Genomic DNA, 12110 nt, shown 5'->3' on the forward strand with positions numbered 1-12110 from the left:
TTCCACGGTTGAGAAAGAAAAAAGAAAACAGAGGGCGAATGATGTCGGCTGTGGAACTCGAATGTAGACTTGATGGTACCCATCTTTGGCATAGAAAATATTCACCGTAGTTTCGTTGGGGACACCTTAATCTTTTGTTAGCGTTTTTGGAGTGACGGTGCCGTCGAGTACACCTCCCGATATGTTTTCAAAGCTCTTCCAACCATTTTCCCCTGTTACGTTGGTGGATACCTCTATATCGGGACTCGTTGGTGGCTTCGCCGGTGGTGGAGAGTGCAAGGATGATGCGATGGTCATCATCGTTGTAGATTTTTACATTCACCATTTTCGATTTGTCTAGAAATGAGGTGCTCTTGGCTCAATATTTTGTTTAATTTGTTACCCTTGAACCCTTCATTTATTGTCGGGTCGGGTTATAAATAGTCCATGATGGAACTCGAATCGAAACTATTAATTCATTTCTCACGGGTAACTAAGGATCTAGGGTTAATGCCAATTAACTTGAACAACTTCGTAAATATATGGAAAATTAAAAGGATCTAACTCGAGCAAGTTTTCAATTCAAAAACTTGTTGAAATTGATCCAAATTTTGCGATTCAACGTATCATACTAGAATCAATCGTCGATATGATTATTTGATTGAAAAAATAAAATAAAATAAAGGTATGTTGTTGCCACTTTGAAAAGATTAAGAAACACTGCAGTAGTGTATAAACCCAATGATTCAAAGGAATAGGGTGGGTGATAGTTTGAAAAAAGTAGGGGTGGGAATCGGGTCGAGATCGGGTACACTACCCGAAAAAATCAGGTACTCGATCCCAAATAAGGCAGAAAACCGAATCCCGATTTCGAACCCGATTTTTAGTTGGGTACCCTAATACCCGACTCGGGTATTCGGGTACCCTAAATTACCCGGTCAAAATGGCAAGTTTCAAAGTCAAAATATGAATTCGGGTAAATTGGGTATTAGGGAGGGTACCCGATTTGGCTTAATAGGATATTCAGGTACCCTAATAACCGATTTACCCAAAAAAAAATCGAAAATGTAGCCCTTATTTTCAGATTGTTAAAAATTAAATTTAATTAAATAATTTAAAATATATTTAATTAAAAATTCGGGTATTTCGGGTATATCCGATACCTGATTTTTTTATACCCTAAATATTCGAATCCGACCCAATACCCTAATTTTTCGGGTATTGAGTACTCTATACCCAATTTTTTTGGATCGAGTAATCAGGTACCATATGCCCGAATCCTATCTTCCCGCCCATAGAATAAAAGGATGAGAAAAAGAGATACTACTCCAAGTGGATTGCTACGTAAGCAAACATACCCGAATTCCCATCATATAATTACAATACTTTTTTAAGAAGCAAAGTCTGAGCATCTGCGGCAGCAAAGTAGGGTCTCTTGGCTTTCTGATGGAGATAGGAACACTCGCTTCTTCCATTCTATGGTTAAGTGGCGTCGTTCCAATCAAAATATTAAGAAGCTTAATATTGATGGGGTTATCTCGGAGGACCCGGGTGTTATGGCGGCCCATGTGATTCATTTTTATGAGGATCTCTTTTCGGAGCCGATTTCTCCGCCGGTGGATAGATCTTGGATTTTCGGTTACATTCCAGCTTCAGTCTCCCCTGCCCAGTCTGACATGCTCGTTGCTACTCCCTCTGCTGAGGATATTCGGCTGGCTGTTTTCTCCATGGATATGAATAGTGCCCCTGGACCAGACGGGTTTAACGGCGCTTTCTTTAAGCATTCGTGGGAGGTGGTTGGGGAGGACCTTATTGCTGCCGTTCGTCGGTTCTTCACTCATAGCTATCTTCCCCAGGGCCTTAATTCCAACTTGCTTTGCCTTATCCCAAAGAAGACTGATGCGGTTCTTGTCTCTGACTTCCGACCTATTGTGTTGGGAAATTTCCTTTTCAAGGTCATCACCAAGATTCTTGCCTCTAGGTTGAACGAGGTAGCTGTTGTTATTGTCTCGGCCAATCAGTTTGGGTTTATCTCTGGGCGTTCTATACAGGAATGTATTCTGCTGGCCTCTGAAGGAGTGAATTGCATGGAGCGCTCAATTCAAGGGAGGAACATGGCTCTTAAGGTAGATATTCGGAAAGCTTTCGATACCCTGAATTGGGATTTTGTGGAGGTTGTGCTGGATTGCTTTGGTTTCCTTCAGACTTTCAGACACTGGATTAGAGTTATTTTTCAATCTGCCAGAATTTCGGTTCTCTTTAATAGAGAGCAGCATGGTTACTTTGGTTGCTCTCGAGGGGTTCGTCAGGGAGACCCTTTGTCTCCGGTTCTGTTTGCTTTGGCGGAGGAGGTCCTGAGTAGTATGCTCTCGGACGCTGCTGATAGGGGATTCATTGCCCGTATGAGGATGTCCCGCTCTTTGCTTTTTCCCTCTCATCTCCTGTATGCTGATGATGTCCTACTTTTTTGTAAAGCTACTTGGCGCAGCTGCAGGATGATTGAATCGATTCTTCATATATATGCTTTGGTTTCTGGACAGTTCTGCAATAAGGCCAAATCCAAGGTTTTCTTTGGCAAAGGTGTTTCTGTTCAGCTGAGACGTCGACTACAGCGGGATCTGGGTTTCTCAACTGGTTCCCTTCCTTTTATCTATTTGGGAGTCCCCATTTTTGCTGGTCGTGCTTCTGCTGCCCGTCTTATCAGCACTCGTGATCGCATCATCGCCCATTTTCCTAGATGGCAGGGCATGCAGTTATCTATGGCGGGCCGTCTTTGCCTCGTCACTTCAGTCATTCAGAGCGCGGCTGTTCACAGTATGCTGATATATCGTTGGCCAACTAAGCTTCTTCATGATTTGGATAGAGCTTGTCGGTCATTTATTTGGACTGGCTGCACTACTTCTAGGCCTAAGTCATCTGTGGCTTGGAATCGAGTTTGCGCCCCCAAGACTCAGGGTGGGCTTAATGTGAAATCCTTTACACACATCAGCCAGAGTTTCATGTTGAGGTTAGGCTGGTTGCTGATTACTGCGGACTCGATGGGTTTTCAGTTGTTTCGCCAACGCTATCTGGATGCGTGCCTAAGACCTCGCTCCCCTTGGTTCTCTTCTACGATTTGGTTGGGCACCCGAGCTGCTATCCAGACTCTCGTCAGCGACACTCATTGTTCTATTGGTTCTGGTTCTACTATTCTTTTTTGGACTGATAACTGGTTAGGGTATCGTCTGGTTGATAGAATCGGCATTCCGGATACTTTTCATCATGCTCTTTTGCAGCCGATCTCGGATTACTACTTTGATTATACCTGGCACTTTACTTTGAATTTTTTGCAGATCTTTCCGGATATTGCCTTTGATATTGTCTCGGTTCCTATTAGCGAGGGAGAGGATCGAAGAGCTTGGACCCATTCTCATTTTGGTGAGGTCTCCGCGTCGCTTGCTTCGGATCATATTCGTCCCTGCTTTCCGACCGTTGATTGGGGTAAGTGGATCTGGGCTCCGTTTATCCCAATGCGGCGTTCCATTGTCACTTGGCGGGTGATTCTGGGGCGTCTTGCGACTGCTAGCTCTCTTCGTCGTTCGGGGCTGGTTGGTCCGGGCTGGTGCCCTCTCTGCCGGAATGCGAATGAGGATATTGATCATCTTTTTTGGGACTGTACTTTTGCTCGACAAATCTGGCGCTCCCTTTTCGGCTGGTTCAGGGTGGATAGTCCGTTGATTCACGACATTGGGAGTCTGCTTCTCTGGGCAATGAAGGTGCAGACTAGCAAGCAGGTTGTAAATCTTTGGCGAATGGGTGTTATGTCCACGATTTGGAGCATCTGGAATATTCGTAACAGAGTTGTATTTGATGCGGCTTCTGTCTCTGAGAGGGCACTTTCGATCCAGATCAAATCTTTTATTTTGGAAACTTCCCAATTATGTTCTGGTGAGATGGCTAACTCTGTTGAGGACTTACTGATTCTTCATGGTCTTGGGGTGCCAAGCAGACCTCGTCGCCCGACCTCTTTTGTTTATGTTTTCTGGATTCCGCCTCCGACTCCTTGGCGCAAAATCAATATTGATGGCTCGGTTCATGGATCCCCTCCTCTGATTCACGCTGGTGGAGTTATCAGAGATTCTTCTAGCGTTCTGGGTTGTTTTCATTTCTCTGCTGGACGTGGTTGGGCTTTTGAGGCAGAGCTGCTTGCCCTCATCATTGCTTTGGAGCAATCTGTCAATCATGGTTGGAGACACGTTTGGATCGAGACTGACTGCGCTTATTTGGTGGATCTTTTCAGTTCTCGGTCAGACACGGTTCCTTGGAGGTTCTTCAGCCGGTGGCGTAAGGTTCTCTCTTCCCTTGCTGGTTTTCATTTTATTATCACTCACATCTACAGGGAAGGGAACCGGGTTGCGGATTGTTTGGCTTCTTCTGTAGCGGAGGAAGGCTATTGGAATTTTACGATCCCGGATATCCTACAGTTGGTGAAGGATGACAGGCGGCAACTTCCTTACATTCGGGTTGTCAATTGAGGTGTTCTTCTTTCTTGGGTGTTCCTCTCCCCTTTTCTTGCTTGCGTTTTGTTTGTTTCGTTTGTTTGTTAGTGATTCTGCCTGTCTGGTGTGATGACTTCTCCCTTTCGCACTTTCTTGCCTCTCTTACTTCTTTGGTCCAGCTTGGTCTCCTTGGGGCACTGGTTTGTGTTTGTTTGGGTTGTTAATCTGGTTCTTTTGGTCCTGCTGTCCGGGTGTTGGGAAGGTTTCCAAAGTTTGGGTAGTCACACTTGGCGGTCCTTGCTTGTCGTGATTTGTCCGGTAGATGTTAGCAGGAGTGTCTTCACTGCGATAAGCTTAATATCTTCTCTGGTTGGTATTGGAGTTTGCTGCTGGTCTTTGCTCCTCTGATGGATCCCTCATTATGAGCATGGGAAATCACGCGGGAAAACTTGGGTTACCACCAATGGTTTCATCCCGTGATCTTGACCTTGAAAAGCACGTTTTGAGCATAAGCTTTATAAGTTTGAGAATTGATTATAAAAGTAATTGCTTTAGGAGATTCACTGCTAGCGGAGAACTGGGTCTGATCGTCTTGTTTGGTCTTCTCGCTGTGATGTCCCTTGCTTTTGTTCTTCCCTTCATCTGTGATGGTTGGATCTTTTGCTCCTGGGTTTGGTTGGTGCTTGTTTTGAGGTTGTGCACCTCTGGAGTTCAACCTGTACTGAAGTTTGTTTGGTGGCCAGTTTGTCTTGTTTGGTTGGGTCTTCCCTCGATGGGCTGGGGCTCGTTTTATGGTGTTGTCCCCTCTTTTTCCTTTTCTGTGTTTGTTTGCTCTTTTTTGCTGTTTCGGTTTCCTCTTCCGTCGGTTGTTGGTTTTTGGCAGATCTGCGCTTTTTCCCGTTTGCGCTGATGCGGCGTCTCCAGTGGTTCCGGAGGTGACCAGAGCAGGGAAGATTCATGATGCGTTCGGTGGGCATCCTGTGCTGCCCGCTCGGCTTGGTCCGGCCACTGCAGATTTCTCTGGATGGCCAGTGCTGCCCCCTCGGGTTTTGTTGTTGGCTCTTTTGTGCTTGAGCTGTGTTTCTTCCGGCTTAGGGGGACGACTCGCCGATGGGTTTTGGTTTGGCCGTAATCTGTGGCGGCGAATTTCCCGTCCCCCTGAACTGTGGTTTTGTTTTTTGGTTTTTCGTTAGGTCGTGTTGCGCCTTACATTGGTCCCTTGCTGTACTGCTTTTCGTTACACCGGTTTTGTAACAACTTTTCTTTCTTTCTTTTCAATAAAATTTTCATTTCAGCAATTACAATACTTTTTTAGATATACAAACTCACGCATTCACACGTATATGTATAATGTATGTAATGTAACATATTGTTATTCTGTTCTGTCCAAGTGCTATGTATGAGTTTCCGAGGGATTTTCAATATAATTGTGTAATTTATTTGATAATTCTGTGTTAAGGACATATCACGTGACTTGCAATGATTTGCCCAACCGAATATATATGGATGAGCTATTTATCTATCACTTTGTACCTTATTTTAGGGTTCCGAGTGATGAGAATGAGTCAAAACAAAAATTTATATTTGAAATACAAATTGAAAACTATTTTTAATTTTTAAATTATAAAATCTTTATTGTAAACTTATTAGTTTGTTGGATTAATTTATGACTGAAAATTTTTATTTTTTAAATTTTTATTTTTTCAGGGCGAATGTGTACATATTTCACATAAAAATCATAGATTCATAATTTATATTTTAAAGATGTTAGATTTGGGCTAAATTGATTTTGGGTTGGGGTTCAATTTAGTTTAAATTGTAAATTAAATCGGACCAATCGTATTTGCACGATTCGATTTGGCTTACAGTATAAAAGATATTGTTGATTTATGTTTTTAGTTTACGGTTTAAGTTTGATTTTTAAAAAATATATAAACTAAACGAAACCGCAAACTGTATTGTTATTATTATTGAGTTTTCTATGCAAAAATATTATACTCCCTCCGTCCATGAAAAAAAGTCATACTTACCCCATTTTTTTTGTCCATGAAAAAGAGTCTCATTTAACTTTTTGAACCATCACATCATACATTTTCTCTTACATTTAACTATAAATTGTACTTTTATTCCACTTTTTAACTAAAAATGTAATTTTATTATACTTTTTTGTACTAATAATATCCCAAATGAGACTTTTTTTCATGGACGGAGGGAGTAATTTATATTCATATAAATGTAGATTTAGAAACTCAAAATAAAAATCTTAAATTCTAAGCATGCTCATCCATCCTCTTAGTGTCAGAAAAGTACCAACTAATTTAATTCATGTCTTAGAATTGTTCTTCATGATATCATGTTTTCATTTTTCAAAGGGCCTTATACATATTCGTTATTAAGTAGGAAAATAAAAATAAGCGTAGACCCCAAATTAAATCACATCAAAACAGTATTAAAGCAGTTTTGTTTGGTTTGATTTTGATATTAATATAGTTTGAGTTGATTTACTAAAATTGCAAAATCGTATTTAATGATTTAGTTTGATTTTAATGTCAAATCGCACCGACCCAAATCGCAAACACTATTTAAAAGATGATGTTCAAATAGTGGCATGGATATCAAGATTTCCATGGCAAAATGCATCAAAATTAAATTTAAAAGGGGTCTAAGCCAATGCTTGAACATTTGAATCAAGAAGTGTAATATTAATATTTAAAAAAGTGTAATACTCCCTCCGTCCACCAAAAAAAAAAAATTATTTTTGTCATTGTGAGATATCTACAAAAATTAATCTTTTTTTATTTTTGAAAATTATCAATTACATTGTAGACCCTATTCTCCACTCACAATATAATTAATTATCATTATAAATAGTACTTTTTAAGTGAGACTCTTTCTTCACTCACAATACAATAACTATTTTTATTAAAACTCGTGCAATTTCTTACTATGACTATTTTTTGTTGACCGGGGAGTATTAGTTTGTACTACTATATCTAATTTTTAATTTATTTTTTTGAATATGTACAGTCATTTTAAGAGTAACCAAAACTATTGGGTTGTTGATTTTTTTAAAAAAGAATATATTCAACTAAATAGAAAAAAAAAATCAAGACTCTTTGCTGCAAAATGCATCTAACTTATGAAAAGTAGGCCAAAGCCAAAGCGTGAATATAAGGGTGTTTGGCTAAGCTTATTTTAAAGAGCTTATAAGTTCTTGCAGCTTATAAGATGTTTCAAGAGTTTATAAGATGTAGTTTATTAGTAGTTTATAAACTGTCAAAGAGTTTGGATAATTTAGCTTATTAAAGAGAGAATTTTTAGTTAGAGAGAAAAAAATTTTGTTAGAGAAAGAAAATCGCAGAAAAATGAAATTAGAATGATATATAATGAAAATAAAAAATTATAATTGAATTATTTGTATAAAATGAGTGTTGTTTATAAGATAATGAGAAAATAAGTTGAGCTAGAGGAATTTATTTTTTGGGAACTTATTTTTTGGGAGCTTATAAGCTCTTATTTTGCCAAACATTTTGAATGAGCTTAGAGGGTGTTTGGCTGAGCTTATAAGCTTCTCAAAACAGTTTAAACATTTTGAAAGAGCTTAGAGGGTGTTTGGCTGAGCTTATAAGCTCCTCAAAACAGCTTATAAGCTGTTTAGGAGCTTATAAGCTCCTAAAAAGTGTTTGGCAAAATAAGTTCTCAAACAGCTTATAAGCTCCCAAAAAAATAAGTTCCTCTACCCCAACTTATTTTTTTATAATCTCATATACAACAATCATTTTACAAATATTTTTCAACTATAATTTATTATTTTCATTATATATCATTTAAGTTCATTTTTCTTCGATTTTCTCTCTCTAACAAAAAATTCTCTTTCTAGCTTATAAGCTCAATTATCCAAACACCTTGACAACTTATAAGCTCTTAAAAATTACATCTTATAAGCTTTTGAAACATCTTATAAGCTTTTTAAAATAAGCTTAGCCAAAGACCCTCTTATAAGCTCCTAAATAATTTATAAATTGTTTTAAAGAGCTTATAAGCTCAGCCAAACACCCATAAGTCTAAAATATGCATTGGTTATTTCAGAAGATTTATGAATCATCAGTTGGTAGTATTATTTTAGGGTCATGTTCTATCAAGCTTATATATATTATTCTAAACTCATTGACGCAAATTAAACCTGAAAACGGATATTCGTAATCGTACCTATTGATTGCTCCATGAAAAAAGGAGTATTAGACATAATGAAATAGATGCCAAATTTCAAACCTAGTATTATGTTTTGCACAAAACGATTATCACATAACTGAAAAATTCCCCTATTGTAAAGAAACCATAACATTGTTTAGCAATGAAGAATAAATAAAAAAGGGAATTTCATTATTTAGTTTAGGCACTAAAAGCGACGCGTTAATGCAGAAGAGGCTCCCATGACCCAACGGCTAGTTAGTCAATATGCACACAATCTCACGACCACAAACCGAATCTCAACCGTCCGATCACCCACAATCCAACGGATCCTATTCAAAGATGCAGAATATGACCGTTAATATTGGAGAGGCGTCTCTCCACTCGGAAGTAATAACACACTCTTCTTCATCATCATTGTCAGAAAAGTAGATATACAAAGACACGAAAAAACGATTCTTGCGAGACAAACAAGGCATTCTAGAGAGAGAAGCTGTGAATTGCAGTAATCAGAAACTTGGAAGAGATGGCTTCTACAACTGTTGTTCCAGAGCAACCGAGGGGTAATTTACAGCCACTATTTTCTTCTGTTTCAATCAGATTATCACCGTGGTTTGAATTTTCTTGAAAGATCAGTTTAATCCCTTTCTTGATGGTTGTCGTAATTCTAATGTCTGGTACAAATTAGAATTCCATTGGGATTTTTATTTGGAGATGGATTAATATGCGTTACTTGTGTTATTTAGTAGGAGGAGGGAAGCAGAAGATTGTAGACAGAAATAGGCGAGTCCTAAAAGATATTGGAAATTTGGTTACTGCACAAGCTGTTGAGCGCAAGCCCCATACTCAAATCACTCGCCCTGTAACCAGGTTCCCATCTCTCTCTCTCTCTCTCTCAGAAAGAGATTTGATTATAATTGATTATTTTGTGATTTCAGGAGTTTTGGGGCACAGGTGTTGGCAAATGCACAAGCAGCAGCAGAGAAAAACATATGCAAGGTGCAAAATCTGAGGATAACTAACCACTCAATGATTGTCCATTTATAGATATATAACATGAGATTTGATTGATTGTACAGAAGCCATTGGTGGAAAGTGGAAACGATTTGGTTGCTAAACCGAAAGCGTCGAAGAAGGAGGCTGTGATTGTGATCAGTTCGGATGAAGGAGAGAGTTGCGAGAGTGGAAGGAAAGCGAGGGGCAGATCTTCCAAGAAGCCTTGTAAAGCTTTCACCTCCATCCTATCTGCTCGAAGCAAGGTTGATAAGATAAAAACACACATTCTTGATTGTCATAATTCAAGAATCATTCATATCAAATCATTTGATGTTTTGATGAATTCTGTGCAGGCCGCTGCTTGTGAGGATGTGGTTGTGGACATCGATGCAGAGGATGCGGATAATGAATTGGCAGCTCCCGAGTATGTGGAAGACATGTACAATTTCTACAAGCTCACTGAGGTATGTATGTATGTATGTATGCAAGAATTTGAAATTCCACTGGCATTTGTATATATGATGATTGATGATGGATTGATCATTGATTGGTTGTTGGTTTAGGGCGACGGTCGAGTTGATGACTACATGGGATCACAACCAGAAATCAACTCGAAAATGAGAGGCATTCTTGTGGACTGGCTGATTGAAGTGCATAGGAAGTTTGAGCTGACGCCGGAGAGCCTCTACCTGACAGTCAACATCGTGGATCGATTCCTCTCGCGCAAGGCTGTTCCGAGGAGGGAGCTTCAGCTGGTTGGGATAAGCTCAATGCTCATCGCCTGCAAATACGAGGAGATATGGGCGCCAGAGGTGAGCGAGTTGGTGGCTATATCAGACAATGCGTATGCGCGAGAGCAAGTGCTTCTGATGGAGAAGGCGATTCTTGGGAAGCTGGAGTGGTACCTCACTGTGCCCACTCCCTATGTGTTTCTGGTTCGATACATCAAGGCCTCCATTCCATCTGATAAGGAGGTGAGCTTGAGCGGATTGATTCATTCATTGTTGTTTGTGTGTTTATGATGATGGCTGTTGATGCAGATGGGGAACATGACATTTTTCTTTGCTGAACTCGGGCTGACGAGCTACTCGGCCATCACGCGGTATAGCCCCTCGGTGCTTGCTGCTTCGGCTGTGTACGCTGCTCGTTGCACGCTTGGAAGGAGTCCTCGGTGGACGGGGACTCTTAGGCAGCACAGCGGCTACGAGGAAGAGCAGCTCATGTGTGTAACATATATGGGTTTTAGAGTTGTTGGAGTAGTATTTTGTTTTGTATTGATTGTGTTTGGTATGCATGTGGCAGGGAGTGTGGCAAGGTTTTGGGGTCATTGCAGCGTGGGTTGGGTGAGAGCAAGCTGAAAGCAGTGTGGAGAAAGTATTCTAAGCCGGAGAGGGGCGCGGTTGCTATGCTTCCTCCATCCCTTCTCTCAAACCTATACTTGTGTTAACCAATTCACAAAAATTATAGATTCAGATCATTTTACCTATCATGATCTCTCTTATCTTACTTTTGAATAATATCCAGTTTGTTTTCTTTTAGTATTTTGATTTTGATTGATTTTACTTGCTAGTAAAAATCATTTTATTTGTTTCATCTGTTGTATATTTAATTTGTTTCATCTTTTTGTACGATTTATTGAGTTGAGGTGAGCTACTGCTGGAAAAATATCCCAAAATTACATATATGCAACTGGAAAAATATTGATTCACCTATCCCAAAATGGATTTTCTTTTTTCGATAATTTGCAACTGTTGTTTATTTCCTGGCCCTTTTCACCCTCAAGTATCTTGAGTTATATAATTGAAGATCTTGAGTTATAAGTCATTAATTTGTTTGGAAGGAGCTAAAAGTATCCATCCAATAAATGAAAACATAAAATTACGGCATTATACAATTAAAAAAAATATTTCTTCCGTCCACAGATACAGCAGTATATAAATTGAGAATCTTGTCATATATATATATGGGTTAATAGGCTCTTAAATACACCAACTTTCGAGTTAGTTTAGTTTTTTACATAAACTTTGAAAGATATAAAAAATACATGAACTTTAATGTTGTTGTAATTTTATCACAAATTCAAATATTAGATATTCAAACTCTATAAAAATCTTATGATTTACGGGTTTAGAGATGTCTTATACGATATCTTTTAGAGATGTCCTATACGATGTCCTTTTTTAAAACGTCCGATGAATACACGTTGATATTTCGACTTGCCACGTCATCTTTAATTTGAGAAAAAATTGAATTTGTGACATCGTATAGGACATCTTTAAAAGATATCATATAAGACATCTCTAAACTCGTAAATCGTAAGATTTTTATGGAGTTCAAATATCTAATATTTGAATTTGTGATAAAATTATAATAACATTAAAGTTAATGTATTTTTTTACACATTTTAAAGTTTATGTGCAAAACTAAACTAGCCTCAAAGTTGGTGTATTTAGGCGCTAATAAGCC

The 12110-nt window shown here is 38.9% G+C and overlaps 1 protein-coding gene across 2 annotated transcripts; it reads left to right on the top strand.

Moving 5' to 3' along the window:
* Positions 1–8897: 8897 nt before the first annotated feature.
* On the top strand, positions 8898–11237 carry LOC131017529 (G2/mitotic-specific cyclin S13-7-like). 2 transcript variants are annotated; one of them, XM_057946317.1, is made up of 8 exons: positions 8898–9211; positions 9395–9518; positions 9587–9647; positions 9728–9907; positions 9998–10108; positions 10208–10618; positions 10685–10866; positions 10947–11237. In XM_057946317.1, the coding sequence occupies exons 1-8, from the start codon at positions 9175–9177 to the stop codon at positions 11089–11091; spliced, it is 1251 nt and encodes a 416-aa protein (XP_057802300.1). In that variant the 5' UTR covers positions 8898–9174; the 3' UTR covers positions 11092–11237. The 2 variants fall into 2 exon arrangements, with proteins under 2 accessions (XP_057802300.1, XP_057802307.1); XM_057946324.1 differs by having other exon boundaries at positions 9044–9211; positions 9398–9518.
* Positions 11238–12110: the final 873 nt, after the last annotated feature.

This window comes from Salvia miltiorrhiza, chromosome 1 (genome assembly GCF_028751815.1).
Source record: "Salvia miltiorrhiza cultivar Shanhuang (shh) chromosome 1, IMPLAD_Smil_shh, whole genome shotgun sequence".
Lineage (NCBI taxonomy): Eukaryota > Viridiplantae > Streptophyta > Magnoliopsida > Lamiales > Lamiaceae > Salvia > Salvia miltiorrhiza.